This window comes from Erythrolamprus reginae, chromosome 6, assembly GCF_031021105.1.
Source record: "Erythrolamprus reginae isolate rEryReg1 chromosome 6, rEryReg1.hap1, whole genome shotgun sequence".
NCBI lineage: Eukaryota > Metazoa > Chordata > Lepidosauria > Squamata > Dipsadidae > Erythrolamprus > Erythrolamprus reginae.
The window spans coordinates 3,121,460-3,139,441 of NC_091955.1; the positions used below are offsets into that span (position 1 = coordinate 3,121,460).

At 43.4% G+C, this 17,982-nt stretch overlaps 1 protein-coding gene across 2 annotated transcripts in view; it reads right to left on the reverse strand.

Annotated features, from left to right (window-relative positions):
• The window catches only part of LOC139169217 (NADH-cytochrome b5 reductase 3-like), a 42,765-nt gene that overhangs the window by 11,450 nt on the left and 13,333 nt on the right, over positions 1-17,982 (reverse strand). For both annotated transcript variants that reach the window (XR_011559433.1, XM_070755087.1), the window contains exons 2-7: positions 15,684-15,815; positions 11,116-11,188; positions 8,319-8,425; positions 6,865-6,994; positions 3,846-3,929; positions 1,969-2,054 (exon numbers count right to left, since the gene is read on the reverse strand). Coding sequence is in view for 1 of the 2 variants with exons in the window: in XM_070755087.1 (XP_070611188.1) it covers positions 1,969-2,054; positions 3,846-3,929; positions 6,865-6,994; positions 8,319-8,425; positions 11,116-11,188; positions 15,684-15,815 (612 nt within the window). In the remaining variant the exon portion in view is untranslated. The remainder of the gene's footprint in view (positions 1-1,968; positions 2,055-3,845; positions 3,930-6,864; positions 6,995-8,318; positions 8,426-11,115; positions 11,189-15,683; positions 15,816-17,982) is intronic.

A 17,982-nucleotide genomic window follows, 5' to 3' on the forward strand; every position in this document is an offset into this window, starting at 1 on the left:
GAAAATCAGAAGGAGAACAAAGAAAGAGTTAATTAATCAAAAAAAAACACAATATATATAGTTATATTCTTCTTATAAATCAGGAAATTATATTAGATGAATAAAGAGTGTGAATCCCAATGTCAGAAAATACAATTGAACTTAATCCCAGTTGCAGGTCTCACAAAAAAAAAAAGTCAAATTAATAATTTTCTTGTAGTTAAAATGGAGTCTATGTTCTTTTCCAAATTCAAGACAAAGGCAAAAAAAATAGATCCCAAGATGGAGTCAGGTTGTAAGTCAGAAGTTCATATGATCAGGCAGATGTGAAAAGGTTCTCAGAAAAAAAAATAATCCCAAGGAAAAAAAGCAATCAGCAAGTAATCCAAAGTAGTTCAAAAACAGTCAGCAAGTAATCCAAGTAGGTTAATCCAAAGGTAAATATTCCAAAGGAAAGGTATCAGTTCCTTCTATTTCCCATTTATTTTCAAGTTGTTATATAATGATATTATGTTGCAAAGACAACAGGATGGGAGAAAAAATAAGGCAACAAAGTTATATTCCTCCGCAGTTAAGATGTCAGCCCAGAACACAATGATTTAACAGACTATAAAAAAGAAATTTTAGTCATCTTTACTAACTTCTTTTAAGCATTGAAATCTTCTAATTAGCCATTTCCAGTTCAAAATCTTTTATTAAAGCATAGAATAAGAAAAAATATTTTATAGATTCCAAAATTCAAATACAAGATGGAAACAATGAAGATGAGAGAATTTAGTCTCGGCTGTTATTTGCGGATGAGACTCAGAAAAAAAAAACTTTCACTTTCGCCTCGTTAAAAAGAAAACTTTCCCTTGAGGCTTGCGAGCGATCAAATCTTCAGATTTTGGTCTTGAAACAAAGAGGAAATTTTTTACCTTGAGTCCTTTATCGGATGTATTCTTTTTCAGTTAGTTAAATGTAGATCTTTCAATTTAAAGCTTTTTCTCAGCTTCCCGCTGGGTGAGGGGAGAAAGCGCTGGCCGGTCCTCTCAGGCGAAGAGGATCGGTTCTCCCGTCTTCAAAGCTGCGGGGCGAACCGCTGCCTCTGGAGTCTCAGCGATGGCTCCTCGGGCAGAGGGGAGCCCCCTGTTCTGGGATCGGGCCATCCGAGCCCGATCCGATCGCAAATGCGACCTTCGAAGGGGATAGAAGGGATCGCTTGGCAGAGCCCTGCCAAGGATGTCCCGCCGCGATCACCGCCAAACCGGAAGCCCTGTCTAGAACACTTTAAATGATGTTTGGTTGAGAGGATTTACAGCTATCAATTCGCTCTTGTGAGAATGACTTCATTGGAAAAGATTTGTGGTTTGGTGCAGGGGAAAAACCAATAAAAATAGTGGGATAAATATCTTATAAAATATAAAGCCCTTCATGGCACCGGACCAGATTATCTCAGGGACCGCCTTCTGCTGCACGAATCCCAGCGACCAGTTAGGTCCCACAGAGTGGATCTTCTCCGGGTCCCGTCAACTAAACAATGCCACTTGGCGGAACCCAGGGGAAGAGCCTTCTCTGTGGCGGCCCCGGTCCTCTGGAACCAACTCCCCCCAGAGATTAGAATTGCCCCCACCCTCCTTGCCTTTCGTAAGCTACTTAAAACCCACCTCTGCCGCCAGTCATGGGGGAATTGAGATACTCTTTCCTCCTAGGCCTCTACAATTTTATGCATGGTATGTCTGTATGTATGTTTGGTTTTTATTATAATGGGTTTTTAACTGTTTTTAGTATTGGATTATTATTATATGCTGTTTTATTATTGCTGTTAGCCGCCCCGAGTCTCTGGAGAGGGGCGGCATACAAATCCAATCAATCAATCAATCAATAAATAAATATTGAGTAAAGGCTTGAATATTGTTGGCATGAAATATCGGCACCTATTTCATTTATTCTCCACAACATAATTTGCTCTCTGCTCCTTAGTAAAGGCAGAAAAAGAAATTGTCCTACCTGATTAGCAAAGAGTAAGTAGCAAACGGTGGGATCCCCCTCGTCCTTTACAATTGCTCGAATGAGTTGCAACATGGGAGTAATTCCTTCAGGAAAGAGAAACAGAGAGGGACAGAGAAAGAAAGGGAGGGAAGGAAGAAGAGAAAGAGAGGAGAGAAATGGTTAAATGAACCTTGTCCAGATGTGCAGAAGAGATGTCAGAATCGGAGGTGGAGTTAAGTGAGCCATAAGTTTAGAATCTTTACACTGCCACAAACGTTCTAACTCCAATCCCTCTTGAATTCCATTGGCTCTTTATCGAGCGCCAATTTAATGTTGAATATTAATGGACCAGATCCATGGTCAATAAATTATCTTAACTAAAAGTTAATGGGCACCATATTTTTTGGAGTATAAGACGCACCGGGTATTCATCTGGCCAGCATCCTTAGTCAGCTTCCGAACATTATTTTCCCCCTGGTTAGTGTTGTGTTTGGGCCTGGGCCAGCCATTGCTCTCACAGATGGGAGAGATGCAGCACAAAATGAGTGTGAAAGCCTGGCTGACAGCCAGGAAGACGTGGCCGACAGCCAGGAGGATGAGGCCACTGGTTCGCAGGACTCAGCAGACAGCCCAGGGGATTTGGCATGCAGTCGCTCAGACAGTCTATCGTCCTTGGATTCCTCTGCAGACCAATTCATAGACATGCGTAGCCGAAGAGCTATGCAAAGGAGGGCTCAATTAAAGGATTATTACAGGTGATCAGAGTAGCACCTGGGCTGGGTGTGGTTCCCTTAATGAGGGCTAAAGGGATAAAAGGGAACAGAGGCCCAAGGCAAACTGTGGCTGTTTATCTGTGTTATTTTGTGGTTCCTGCTCTGAAGTTTCTGTTCCGTGCCGTTGGAGTTTTCAACCCAGCTTTTTCAGACACGTGGGAGGTGAAAACTCTGGGACTTGCTGTTTGCTCCAAAGATTCAAAGGACTCCTGAAACGTTTCTGCTCCATGCAGGTTGTCTTTGTTTTTTCCTGTGTCTTGTATGCGGCTGAATTAAGCCTTGCCCTTTCATTATTTCCTGACACTAAAGACTGTTTTGAGTAACCTTTTTTTGTTTGTTTAATACAAGTTTGCTGATTAGAAGAGCACGTGTGTGTTTGATTTCTTTTCCTTGGACTGTAATGCATTGCCTGAGCCCAGTCAGGCAGAACAGTTAGGGCTGGAAAAAAACCTTTTTTTGGATTGAGTAGCAACGAAAACAAGCCTGCAAAGACTTAGGGCAGGGGGGAAAAACCCTTTTTGGAGGGAGTAGCAATGAAAAAAGCCTGCAAAGACTTAGGGCAGGGGAAAAAACCCTTTTTGGAGTGAGTAGCAATGAAAACAAGCCTGCAAAGACTTAGGGCATGGGGAAAAAAACCCTTTTTTTGGAGTGAGTAGCAATGAAAAAAAAGCCTGTGAAAACTTAGGGATGGAAAAAAACCCTTTTTTGGAGGGAGTAGCAATGGAAAAAGCCTGCAAAGACTTAGGGCTGGAAATTCTTCACAGAGAATTGCAATGAAAAAGCCTTCAAGCTGGTAAAAGTCAGGAAAATTAGCTCCTTGTCAGGGCTGACCACAAAAGCTTTGAAAAGCTACATTTGGAGTATAAGATGCACCCAAATTTTCAGCCTCTTTTATGGGGGAAAAGGTGCATATAATAATAATAATAATAATAATAATAATAATAATAATAATAATAAATAATAATAATAATAATAATAATAATAATAATAATATAATTAGATTTGTATACCTCCCCTCTCCGAAGACTCATACTCTGAAAAATACTTCTGAAAAAATACTTCTTCGCACCTGAAAACATCCTGTTGAATAATGAAAGGCAGGAAAACGTAATTTTGGAGTACCTGTTCCACCTGCAATCAACCCGACGAATTTCACCTGCTTCAGAACTGGTTCGGATTTTTTGTCTGCACGAATCGCAAATAAACCTGGAGGGAGAAATTTAAAAAACAACAATAGGGCTTAGGAAGTGGATTGGCAGCATGCAACACGTCTCGAATCCAAAAAGGGGCTTTTAATGCCCATCGATGTCAGATTTGATATCTTTTGCCCACTCCTAATCTCAATGAACAGTTGCCAAATATCTATTAAAAAACCATTACGTTCCAAAAAGTAATGCAATTATTTTTTAAAAAAGTAATTTATTGAACAGATTTGCACAAACGCTTAAAATTCTTCAAAGTACTGTCCTTGGGCTTCTACACATTTTTCCCAGGGACTCTGCCATAACCGGTATGCGTCCCGGAAGGCGTTTTCGGGGACCTCTCGCAAAGTCTTCATCAGTCGGGTTTCAGGGCCGGTTACGGCACGGAAACCGCTTTGGTCGCGTTGATGGATGATCTCTGGCGGGCCCGGGACAGGGGTTTATCCTCTGTCCTGGTGCTCCTTGACCTCTCAGCGGCTTTCGATACCATCGACCATGGTATCCTTCTGCACCGGCTGGAGGGGTTGGGAGTGGGAGGCACTGTCCTTCAGTGGTTCTCTTCCTACCTCTCTGGCCGGTCGCAGTCGGTGTTAGTGGGGGGCCAGAGGTCGACTCCTAGGTTTCTCCCTTGTGGGGTACCTCAGGGGTCGGTCCTCTCCCCCCTGCTATTCAACATCTACATGAAACCGCTGGGCGAGATCATCCAAGGACATGGGGTGAGGTATCATCAATATGCGGATGATACCCAGCTTTACATCTCCACCCCATGCCCAGTCAACGAAGCGGTGGAAGTGATGTGCCGGTGCCTGGAGGCTGTTGGGGCCTGGATGGGTGTCAACAGACTCAAGCTCAACCCGGATAAGACGGAGTGGCTGTGGGTTCTGCCTCCCAAGGACAATCCCATCTGTCCGTCCATCACCCTGGGGGGGGAATTATTGACCCCCTCGGAGAGGGTCCGCAACTTGGGCGTCCTCCTCGATCCACAGCTCACATTAGAACAACATCTTTCAGCTGTGGCGAGGGGGGCGTTTGCCCAGGTTCGCCTGGTGCACCAGTTGCGGCCCTATCTGGACCGGGACTCATTGCTCACAGTCACTCATGCCCTCATCACCTCGAGGTTCGACTACTGTAATGCTCTCTACATGGGGCTACCTTTGAAAAGTGTTCGGAAACTTCAGATCGTGCAAAATGCAGCTGCGAGAGCAGTCATGGGCCTACCTAGGTATGCCCATGTTTCACCATCACTCCGCAGTCTGCATTGGTTGCCGATCAATTTCCGGTCACAATTCAAAGTGTTGGTTATGACCTTTAAAGCCCTTCATGGCATCGGACCAGAATATCTCCGAGACCGCCTCCTGCCGCACGAATCCCAGCGACCGATTAGGTCCCACAGAGTGGGCCTTCTCCGGGTCCCGTCAACTAAACAATGTCGGTTGGCGGGCCCCAGGGGAAGAGCCTTCTCTGTGGCGGCCCCGGCCCTCTGGAACCAACTCCCCCCGGAGATTAGAACTGCCCCTACCCTTCCTGCCTTCCGTAAACTCCTTAAAACCCACCTTTGCCGTCAGGCATCGGGGAACTGAAACATCTCCCCCTGGGCACGCTTAATTTATGCATGGCATGTCTGTGTGTGTGACTGTTAGCATATAGGGTTTTTTTAAATATTTAAATATTTTAAATTTGTCTGATTGCTTATGATTTGTTTTTTACATGTTGTGAGCCGCCCCGAGTCTTCGGAGAGGGGCGGCATACAAATCTAAGTAATAAAATAAATAAAATAAAAATAAATCTCTTCTATGGACGAAAAATGTGCCTTGCCACAACATGCTACCAGTCCCTGAGTTCCTGGCCAAACACCAGGTGCCAATGCTGCCCCCCCCCCATAGTCCTGATGTCACCCCAGCAGACTTCTTTTTGTCCCCAGCCCTGAAAGGAACCCGTTTTCCGTCCATAGAAGAGATCCAATCAGCGGTGACAAAGCCCTTGCGAGAGGTCCCCGAAGACGCCTTCCAGGGCGCGTACCGGTCATGGCAGAGTAAAATACATATTTACGATAACCATTCCGAATATTCGGTTTCTCTATTTTCCTTTAAATTTACAGATGTTCTATTTTTTTCTCTCTCTCTTTCTTTTTCTCTCTGGATCCAATTAAAAAATTTATCCCATACGGTATAGTACTCTTTGTGCTGTTTGTTCTGTAACTCTAAGGTAAGTTTACTCCACTTTGTAAATTCCAATATATTTTTTTTCATAGAAATCTCTCTTGTCCTCTCGCAAGGTTTTGCTTATCTATCTATCTATCTATCTATCTATCTATCTATCTATCTATCTATCTATCTATCTATCTATTACTATCTATCTATCTATTATATCATATCTATCTATCTATCTATCTATTATATCATATCTATCTATCTATCTATCTATCTATCTATCTATTATATCATATCTATCTATCTATCTATCCATTACTATCTATCTATCTATCTATCTATCTATCTATCTATCTATCTATCTATTACTATCTATCTATCTATCTATCTATCTATCTATCTATCTATCTATCTATCTATCTATTACTATCTATTACTATCTATCTATCTATTTCTATCTATCTATTACTATCTATTACTATCTATCTATCTATCTATCTATCTATCTATCTATCTATCTATCTATCTATCTATCTATCTATCTTATCTACCTACCTACCTACCTACCTACCTACCTACCTACCTACCTACCTATTTATCAAATTTGTATGCCACCCCTCTCCGTAGACTCGGGGCGGCTAACAACAGTAATAAAACTGTTCCTGCACATGCGCACAAGCCAAACCTTTCTGAGACACCCTTGCGCCAGAGACCCAAAGCTGTGCGCAAACCCCGCCTGGCCACAACCGCCACCTTTTCCAACTTGACATTCAGCTTCCAGGGCCTCACCTTTTCCCTTGTAAACGAGCAGTCCACTGGGTCCCCGAAAATCAATGGTGTCCTCCATCTTTAGGCTCTCCAGATACTGGGACATCTTCCCTCCTTCGGGAAATTTGGGGTGAACCCCTTTGAAATAGATCTAGAGGGGAGAAAATACCTTTAGAACTGAAGGTGCAGATGACAAAAACAACTACTTTTGGGACTGCCCCATGCCGCATGAATCCCAGCGACCACAGAGTCGGCCTTCTCCAGGTCCCGGTCAACTGGACAATGTTGCTTGGCGGGGCCCAGGGGAAGAGCCTTCTCTGTGGGGGCCCCGGCCCTCTGGAATCAGATCCCCCCGGATATTTGCACTGCTCCCCCTTCTCCGCTTTTCGTCTAAAGACTCATTTATGCCGCCAGGCGTGAGGTCATTAGATCCTAGCCCCCTGGCCAAACGAATGTAATGTATGTTCATTGTGTAAATGGTACCGACTGATTTTAATATTATTGGAGTTTTAGAAACATAGAAACATAGAAGACTGACGGCAGAAAAAGACCTCATGGTCCATCTAGTCTGCCCTTATACTATTTCCTGTATTTTATCTTACAATGAATATATGTTTATCCCAGGCATATTTAAATTCAGCTACTGTGGATTTGCCAACCACGTCTGCTGGAAGTTTGTTCCAAGGATCTACTACTCTTTCAGTAAAATAATATTTTCTCATGTTGCTTTTGATCTTTCCCCCAACTAACTTCAGATTGTGTCCCCTTGTTCTTGTGTTCACATTCCTATTAAAAACACTTCCCTCCTGGACCTTATTTAACCCTTTAATATATTTAAATGTTTCGATCATGTCCCCCCTTTTCCTTCCGTCCTCCAGACTATACAGATTGAGTTCATGAAGTCTTTCCTGATACGTTTTATGCTTGAGATCTTCCACCATTCTTGTAGCCTGTCTTTGGAACCGTTCAATTTTGTCAATATTTTATATTAATTGTTTTTAAATTAATTGGATTACGATGTTGTATTTTTTCTATATGTTGTGAGCCGCTACGAGTACTTGAAGAGGGGCAGCATAAAAGTCCAATTAATAAATAATAAATATATACTGCTCAAAAAAAATAAAGGGACCCCTCAAAGAACCCATCCTAGATCTGAATGAATGAAATATTATTATTATTATTATTATTATTATTATTATTATTATTATTATTATTAATTAGATTTGTATGCCGCCCCTCTCCGTAGACTCGGGGCGGCTCACAACAGTAATATTCTCATTGAAGACTTTGTTCTGCACAAAGTTGAATGTTCACAACAGCAGGTGAAGTTGATGGTCAATCAGCATTGCTTCCTAAGTGGACAGTGATTTCACAGTAGTTTTGATTGACTTGGAGTTGTTTAAGTGTTCCCTTTATTTTTTTGACCAGTGGATTGTGATAAGCTTAACGAAATGATTAATCGCAAAAGCTTCTACCTTGACAACAAGGTCCACGAATCCTTTGTCATCATCACTGCTGACGGGCGTGTAAGGCCTGATCACCAAATTCCCGTCGATCCTGGACGAGAGGTAAATATGCTGCCCTAAAAGGTCAAAAGATAAAAAGAAAGCTTACAAAACCTTCGCCAGACCCATCCTCGAATACAGCTCATCTGTTTGGAACCCATATCGCATCTCAGACATTAACACCCTTGAAAATGTCCAAAGATACTTCACCAGAAGAGCCCTTCACTCCTCCACTCAAAATAGAACACCCTACCAGACTAGACTTTCAATCCTGGGCCTAGAAAGACTAGAACTAAGATGCCTTAAACAAGATCTAAGTATTGCCCACAAGATCCTATGCTGCAACGTCCTGCCTGTCAAAGACTACTTCAGCTTCAACCAGAACAACACAAGAGCACACAACAGATTCAAGCTTAATATTAACCGCTCCAAACTTGACTGTAAAAAATATGACTTTAGTAATCGGGTTGTGGAAGCGTGGAACTCATTACCGGACTCTGTAGTGTCATCCCCTAACCCCCAACATTTTACCCTTAGACTATCCACGGTTGACCTCTCCAGATTCCTAAGAGGTCAGTAAGGGGCGAGTACAAGTGCACTAGAGTGCCTTCCGTCCCCTGTCCTATTGCTCTCCTATATCTCCTATACCTTTCTTCTATTCCTATATCTCTTCTTCTATTCCTTCATTGATATGTTCTATTACTATACCTTCTTTTCTTTTTCTCTCCAGATTCCTAAGAAGTCAGTAAAGGGGCATACATAAGTGCACTAGAGTGCCTTCCGTCCCCTGTCCTATAGTCTCTCCTATATCTCATATTTCTTCTCTACTGTATCCTCTATAACCTTCATTGTGTATTATTGTGCATTGGACACAATAAATAAATAAAATAGAAAGATGAAACAAGAGGGATCATCATTTGGCTTCCTTATCGCTTCCAAGGCGCAAACACAACGCCCGACACCTGCTCCCCTGCACAAAAGGCCCTCTGGCAGGGGACAGGAGGAGCAGCTGGCCCTCCAATTACAGATTCCACTCGCCAACGAAAGGAAGGAAGGAAAAACAAAACAAAACCGCGGAAGCCATGGTTGCAAATTCGCTTGATACCTATCCAGGTTTTTCTCCCGGCTACCAATCGTAAACAATCACAATTGTGTTATGGGAGGTGTGTTATTTTTTGGTGCCACAGTGGGAGTTGGGTGGCAACCAGGAGAAAAAACAAGCATTAAATATTCTTTGTGAGGATCCAAAGAATATCAAGGATGGAAGGGCCTAAGGCCTTCTCCTGCGCACATGCATTGTTTTTTTTGCTTCTGTGCACGACCAGGAAGAAGAAAAATCTCTCCAGGGGACATGCGCGCACCTGAGATTTTGGTGATTTTTGCTTTCACGCATGCACAGAATTTAAAAATCGTCAGAAGCAAAAAACCCGCTGGGACAGACAAGCACATGCAGGAGAAGGGAAGCTGTATGCGCAGCGCAACTTTCGCTACTGGTGTGGCATCCTTATCTGTACTGGTACGACTGTACAGGTGCTGCTTTGGATAAGTATATATATACATATATGTTCTGCCGGCGTGTCTCAACTGCCTGTAATTACAGGGTAATTAGTCCAGGAAGACACACACCACACGATAAAAGGAAAACCCAAAAGTTTTTATCAACAGAAAAACAGCAACAGCTTCCTTTTTAAATGTCAAAGGGATTTTCTGGTACACACAAGGCACAGGTTAAATGTAATCCAATTGCCCACCCAATAACTGGGAAATTGAGTCCAATTCTAAAGTCCAGAGAGTCCACACACACAATCTTGAACAGCAAAAAACCATGATCTTGACGAAGCAATGAATCAGATAAACTGCCATGAGGCTAAAACACCAGGCTGCACTTTTATCTGTAGCACTAATTACAGCAGCCCCACCCAACCACAGGTGGCCTCGTATTCTCTTGTAATAATCTTTTAGTTGTTGTCTCCTATGTATCACTCTACACATGCGTGGATGTGTCATTAATTCTTGTTCAGAATCCAGGGGTGATACAGATGACTGATCTCTTCCTGGGCTGTCTGCCAAACTCCCCTCTTCCCTGTCACTCATGCTTCCTTGGTCAGAGGAGGCTTCGTCGGCAGATTCTACTGGAAGCAAAACAGGCCTGCGGCATGTGGATGTCTCCCCCACCTCCACCTCCACCTTCCTTGGGGCAGGAGCTGGGCCAGAGCTAACCACAACACATATACATATACAGGGATTGGATACTGTAGCCTAGAGGATAATTCTCTGCCTTACAAGGCAAAGGCTGCAGGTTCAAGTCCCAGTGGGTATGGCTAGCTGATGAGGCCAAAATAAGGCCGAAATAGATCTATCCTAGTCTCCCTTAATTTTCAAATTCAGCAAAAAAAACCATGTGACATACATATATAATATATATATATGTATCACATGTTTTGTGCTGAAATTTTAAAATTAAGGGAGACTAGGATGGCACCATTTCGGCCTTGTTCTGGCCTCATCAGCTAGCCACACCCTTTTTGGGATTTGATCCAGCAGCTTCTGCCTTGTAAGGCAGAGAATTAACAGCTGAGCCACCAGACCTGATCCCTTCAGCTCTGTACCAGGGAGGGGCTATATGTTTTTTATGTCGGATCACACTGGTATATTGAAGGAACGTCACAGCTCCTTTTTGCCTCTAGGCCCAACCCAGGGCCATTTCAAGGCAGTTTATATATATATATATATATATATATAGTTTATTTTAATATAAACAGCTTACCCACAGGAAGCCCTAAAACATGCCTTGGGCTTGGCAGAGCGAAGCGAAACTTCCTGGTATCATGACTGACGTGCTGAAAAAGAGAGAGAGAGAGAAACTTCGTAAAACCAGGGCAGAGTTACACAGGCTCCATCCAAGCCCAAATGTTCATTAGCTAGGTAACATTTATCTATATTCCAGTTCCCAACAGCACCCAACCAAGACTGACCCCTTAACCGTCTTTCGTGGTTTGTGGTGCTATCTGACCATACAAAGCCAACACTTCAGTTACACATTTTGGGAGTCGTTGGTTGATTGTCTTCACTGTTAGAAAATTCCTCAAAAATAATAATAAATAATAATAATAATAATAATAATAATAATAATAATAATAATAATAATAATAGGCCATTAGAACAAATGCTGTCAAAGCCAGAATTGAAAAATCAACAGACGATCCAAAGTGCAGACTCTGTAAAGAAACAGATGAAACAATTGATCACATACTCAGCTGCTGCAAAAAGATCGCACAGACTGGCTACAAGCATAGACATGATGCTGTGGCACAGATGATCCACTGGAACTGGTGCCGGAACTACCATTTACCAGTGGCAAAGAACTGGTGGGATCATAAGCCTGAAAAAGTGGTCGAAAATGAGCAAGCAAAACTACTGTGGGACTTCCGACTTCAGACTGACCGAATTCTGAAGCATAACACCCCAGACATTGTGATCGTGGAGAAAAAGAAAGTGTGGATCATCGACATCGCAATCCCAGGAGACAGCAGAATTGAGGAGAAGCAGCTAGAGAAATTAGTGAAATACGAAGATCTAAAAATCGAGCTGCAACGACTCTGGCATAAGCCCGTGAAAGTGGTCCCAGTGGTCCTTGGCACGCTGGGCGCAGGGCCAAAGGATCTCAGCGGACATTTGAAAACCATCAGAATTGACAACATCTCCATCTGTCAATTGCAAAAGGCCGCTTTACTGGGACATAATTCGCCCCTACATCACGCAGTCCTAGGTGCTTGGGAAGTGCCCGACTGGTGATGAAATACGAAATCCAGCATAGTGATCTCGTTTGCTGTGTTGTACTGACATAATAATAATAATAATAATAATAATAATAATAATAATAATAATAATAATAATAATAATAATAATAAAAAAAATAGATTTGTATGCCGCCTCTCTCTGAAGACTCGGGGCAGCTCACAAGAACAATTAAACAATGCGGTACAAATCCAATAATTAAAACTATAGCTAAAAACTATAGTTCTAGGTGGCTTCTCTCCTTGATGGCTTTCCATCCATTGCTTCTTGTCGTGCTGTCTGGTGTTTTGGAGCATAGCTTGACCCTTTCTTCTTTGTAGCATCCCCTCAAATACGTGTCCCCTGTTGGGCTGTTTTCCACTTTCAGGCTTCCCTGAAGTCTCTGGAGTGCCAAAAACAGCCCAAGGGGGCAAATCAAAAATTTGGAAAAACTTCTGGTTGGGCCATTTTTTGCACTCTGGAGGCTTCAAGCAAGCTTCCTTGAAGCCTCCAGAGGGTGAAAATGGCCTTCACCAAGGCCAAAAATCAGCTGACCAGCGCATGCAACTGATATTATGGGCCCTCAGATATGGCTCTGCGCAACACCTGTGGCACAGGTAAGCCATCGCAGGCCTAGAATCACTGTGAGCGAGTAGGCGTCTATAGAGAATTTCTAAATAAATTTAAATATAAAGGCGAGTAGCCTGCAACATCCAGTTTTTCAACCTCTCTTTATTACGAAAGGCCACAACACTAACATTAATCTCTTAATCTCTACATTAAGTGTTGTACCTTATGATTCTTGACGAATGTATCTTTTCTTTTATGTACACTGAGAGCATATGCAACAAGGACAAATTATTTGTGTGTCCATTCACACTTGGGCAATAAAGAATTCTGTTCTATTCTATTCTATTCTTTTATGTACACTGCGAGCATATGCAACAAGGACAAATTCTTTGTGTGTCCATTCACACTTGGCCAATTAAGAATTCTATTCTATTCTATTCTTTTATGTACACTGCGAGCATATGCAACAAGGACAAATTCCTTGTGTGTCCATTCACACTTGGCCAATTAAGAATTCTATTCTATTCTATTCTTTTATGTACACTGCGAGCATATGCAACAAGGACAAATTCCTTGTGTGTCCATTCACACTTGGCCAATAACAAATTGTATTCTATTCTATTCTATCTTTTCTTTTATGTACACTGAGAGCATATGCAAGAAGGACAAATTCCTTGTGTGTCCATTCACACTTGGCTAATAAAGAATTCTACCCTATTCTATTCTATTCTATTCTTCCTCTTTATTACGAAAAGCCACAACACTAACCTACCTTTTGCAATATTTCTCAAAGAATACAATGCTTCAAAGGTTGATATAGATAAAAACGCCACATATCAACAGTTAGGGAGTATGAAATATTATTTTTAGAATAGAATAGAATAGAATTCTTAATTGGCCAAGTGAGATTGGACACACAAGGGTTTTGTCTTTGGTGCAGATGCTCTCAGTGTACATAAAAGACAAGATACATTTGTCAAGAATCAGGAGGTAAAAACACTTAATGATGGTCATAGGGGTCAAATAAGCAATGAGGAAACAATCAATATTAATAAAATTCTTAGGATACAAGCAACAAGTTACAGTCATAAGTGGGAGGAAATAGGTGATAGGAGTGATGATAATAAACTAGTAGTAATAGTAGTGCAGACTTAATAAATAGTTTGGCAGTGTTGAGGGAATTATTTGTTTAGCAGAGTAATGGCGTTCGGGGAAAAACAGGTTTTGTGTCTAGTTGTCTTGGTGTGCGGTGCTCTGTAGCAACGTTTTGAGGGTGGGAGTTGAAACAGTTTGTGTCCAGGGTGCGAGGGGTCAGTCAATATTTTCACAGCCCTCTTTTTGACTCGGTCCTCAGTGGAAGGCAGGTTGGCAGCCATTGTTTTTTCTGCAGTTGTGATTCTCCTCTGAAGTCTGTGTCGGTCTTGTTGGGTTGCAAGAACCGAACCAGAGAGTTGTAGAGGTGCAGATGACAGACTCGACTCCTCCTCTGTTATTTATTTATTTATTGATTTATTGATTGATTGTTAGAGTTGAAAGGGACCATAAAGGCCATCGAGTTCAACCCCCTGCCCAAGCAGGAACCCTATACTACACCAGTCAAGTGGCCGTTCAATCTTCTCTTAAAAATGTCCAGAGTGTTGGAGTTCACAACGTCCGCTGGTAGGTTGTTCCATTGGTTGATCGCTCTGTACTGTCAGGAAGATCCTCCTTATCTCCATGTTGAATCTCTCCTTGGTCAGCTTCCAGCCGTTGTTCCTCGTCCGGCCCTCTGGTGCCCTGGAGAATAAAGTGATCCCCTCCTCTCTGTGACATCCCCTCGTATCCTTGTAGACTGTTATCATGTCCGCTCTGGCCCTCCTTTTCTCTAGGCTAACCATGCCCAGCTCCCTCAGTCTCTCTTCATAAGTCTTGGTTTCCAATCCCTTAATCATCTTGGTTGCTCTTTTTTGCACCTTCTCCAGAGTCTCAATGTCTCTTTTGAAGTGTGGTGACCAGAACTGAATACAGTGATCCCTCTATTATCGCAAGGGTTCCGTTCCAAGACCCCTCGCGATAATCGATTATTCGCGATGTAGGGTTGCGGAAGTAAAAACACCATCTGCGCATGCGCGCCCTTTTTTTCTATGGCCGCGCATGCGTAGATGGTGGAGTTTGCATTCCCCGCCGCCCACGCAAAGGGGAAACCCCGATTCGGCTCCTCACTGCTGCTGCGCTACCGAGCAGATCAGCTGCTGGGCGGCCGAAGGAACCTTCCCTGGGTCTTCCCCCTCTTGCTGGCGGGCGGGCGAGCGGCGGGCATCAGCGAGGAGCCGGGGTTTCCCCTTTGCGTGGGCGGCCGGGAAGACCCAGGGAAGGTTCCTTCAGCCGCCCAGCAGCTGATCTGCTCGGTAGCGCAGCAGCAGCGAGGAGCCAAATCGGGGTTTCCCCTTTGCGTGCGGGGAAGTGGGTTGGGGGTTGGGGGGGGTGCTGGGAAGCCCCCCAGGCCGGCTGCGACCTTTTAAAACAGCCGCGCCGCTTCCCAGCTGAGTCCTGAAGCCAAACGCCAAAGGGGAACTTCCGCGTTTGGCTTCAGGACTCAGCTGGGAAGCGGCGCGGCTGTTTTAAAAGGTCGCAGCCGGCCTGGGGGGCTTCCCACCTGGGTTCGGGGGGGTGCTGGGAAGCCCCCCAGGCCGGCTGCGACCTTTTAAAACAGCCGCGCCGCTTCCCAGCTGACTCCCGAAGCCAAACGCAGAAGTGGTTTTTTTTTTAATTAATATTTTTTTTTAAATCGCGATATAGCGTTTCGCGAAGATCGAGATCACGAAACTCGAGGGATCACTGTACAGTACTCCATTTATTTATCTACTTCAAGTATTTATTCTACCTACTTCAATCTCGGTCCCGTGGTATACTGACATCATTTTGGGTATTAAAACATTTTTTTAAAAAACTACCGTAAGAGAGAGGGGACAGAGATAGAGAGAAACAAGAGAGCAATTTATGTGTTACCTCTTTGTCGATGAGTCTTAGTGCATATTTCACATCTGGATTTTCAAGCGTGATCGGAGGCAGAGATTTCGAGAAAAGCCGCTTGATCAAACCGATCACGCAATAGATTGGAAATAGGACAATGTTTCCCAACTGTAAAAGGTAAAAGAAAGATATTAAAATTCAACATCCTGACTCAATAAACAAATAAATTAGAAAATGGCTAAGAATAAAACAAACGAAGTAACAGGAGTGCTTTTTAAAAATGTTATCTACCAACCATGAAAGACTATCATATAATCACATTTAAATATTATTACTAGTTGGTATTAAAGATTTTGAGTTCTTCCTTTCTAAATAACTACTCTGGGTAGCAATGTTATCTGGGAATACTTTTCTTTTGGCGAGATGCTGCAGAGAAGTGATAGGTTGCGAGATTGTTTCCCCTTTCCAAAATACAGTGCTACCTCTACTTACGAACTTAATTCGTTCCGTGACCAGGTTCTTAAGTAGAAAAGTTTGTAAGAAGCAGTTTTTCCCGTAGGAATCAACGTAAAAGCAAATAATATGTGTGATTGGGGAAACCACAAGGAGGGTGGAGGCCCTGTTTCCCACCAGGGGATTCCTAGAGAGGCCCCACGGAGGCTTCTTCCCGCCTTTTCCGGTCCTGTTTTCTCCCAGGGAATTCCTAGAGAGGCCCCACAGAGGCTTCTCCATACCTTTTCTGGCCCTGTTTCCTCCCAGGAGATGCCTAGAGAGGCCCCACGGAGGCTTCTTCCCGCCTTTTCCGGTCCTGTTTTCTCCCAGGGAATTCCTAGAGAGGCCCCACAGAGGCTTCTCCATGCCTTTTCTGGCCCTGTTTCCTCCCAGGAGATGCCTAGAGAGGCCCCACGGAGGCTTCTTCCCGCCTTTTCCGGTCCTGTTTTCTCCCAGGGGATTCGTAGGGAGACCCCACGGAGGCTTCTCCTGCCTTTTCCAGCCCTGTTTCTTCCCAGGAGATGCCTAGAGAGGCCCCACGGAGGCTTCTCCCTGCCTTTTCTAGCCCTGTTTCCTCCCAGGAGATTCCTAGAAAGGCCCCATGGAGGCTTCTCCATGCCTTTTCTGGCCGTTTCCTCCCAGGAGATTTCTAGAGAGGCCCCACAGAGGCTTCTCCCTGCCTTTTCCGGGTCTGTTTCTTCCCAGGAGATTCCTAGAGGCCCCACGGAGGCTTCTCCCTGCCTTTTCTGCCCTGTTTCCTCCCAGGAGATTCCTAGAGAGGACCTACGGAGGCTTCTCCATGCCTTTTCTGGCCCTGTTTCCTCCCAGGAGATTCCTAGAAAGGCCCCACGGAGGCTTCTCCCTGCCTTTTCCAGTTACGGTTTCAGAGGCTCAGGTTTGTAAGTGGAAAATGGTTCTTGAGAAGAGGCAAAAAAATCTTGAACACCCGGTTCTTATCTAGAAAAGTTCGTAAGCAGAGGCGTTCTTAGGTAGAGGCACCACTGTATGCTTCACAAATCTGCAGTTGCAGTGCAAGTCGGTGAAAAACTCCTTCTTGGAAAAGATGAGTCTCTCAAGGCTGCAACAAGTCCTCCACCACATGGTACAAATTGGCCTCGAGGATCTTGTTACTAATCCTTCTTTCCAACTGCTATCAACCTTCCCTTCAAATGTCGTACTTGAATTTTCGACAGACACATGTGGGCTATTTTGTCTAATTGAACTTAACAAGGTTGGCCTTGGTGATGTAAGGGCTGATAAAGAGGCATGTGGAACAAAATAACATCTGTCAGTTGTTCAGGTCAATTCTAACTCTAGAAGAAATCAACCTTTGGAAGGACAGATGTTGAAGCGGAAGCTCATAGAAAAACATAGAAACATAGAAGATTGACGGCAGACAAAGACCTCCTGGTCCATCTAGTCTGCCCCTATACTATTTCCTGTATTTTATCTTAGGATGGATCTAGGTTTATCCCAGGCATGTTTCAATTCAGTTACTGTGGATTTACCAACCACGTCTGCTGGAAGTTTGTTCCAAGCATCTACTACTCTTTCAGTGAAATAATATTTTCTGACGTTGCTTTTGATCTTTCCCCCAACTAACTTCAGATTGTGTCCCCTTGTTCTTGTGTTCACTTTCCTGTTAAAAACACTTCCCTCCTGAACTTTATTCAATCCTTTAACATATTTAAATGTTTTGATCATGTCCCCCCTTTCCCTTCTGTCCTCCAGACTATACAGATTGAGTTCATTAAGTCTTTCTTGATAGGTTTTATGCTTAATATAACAAATATAGGATAGAAACATTTTGCACATCAATGCTATAATCTATTTAACTTGGAAA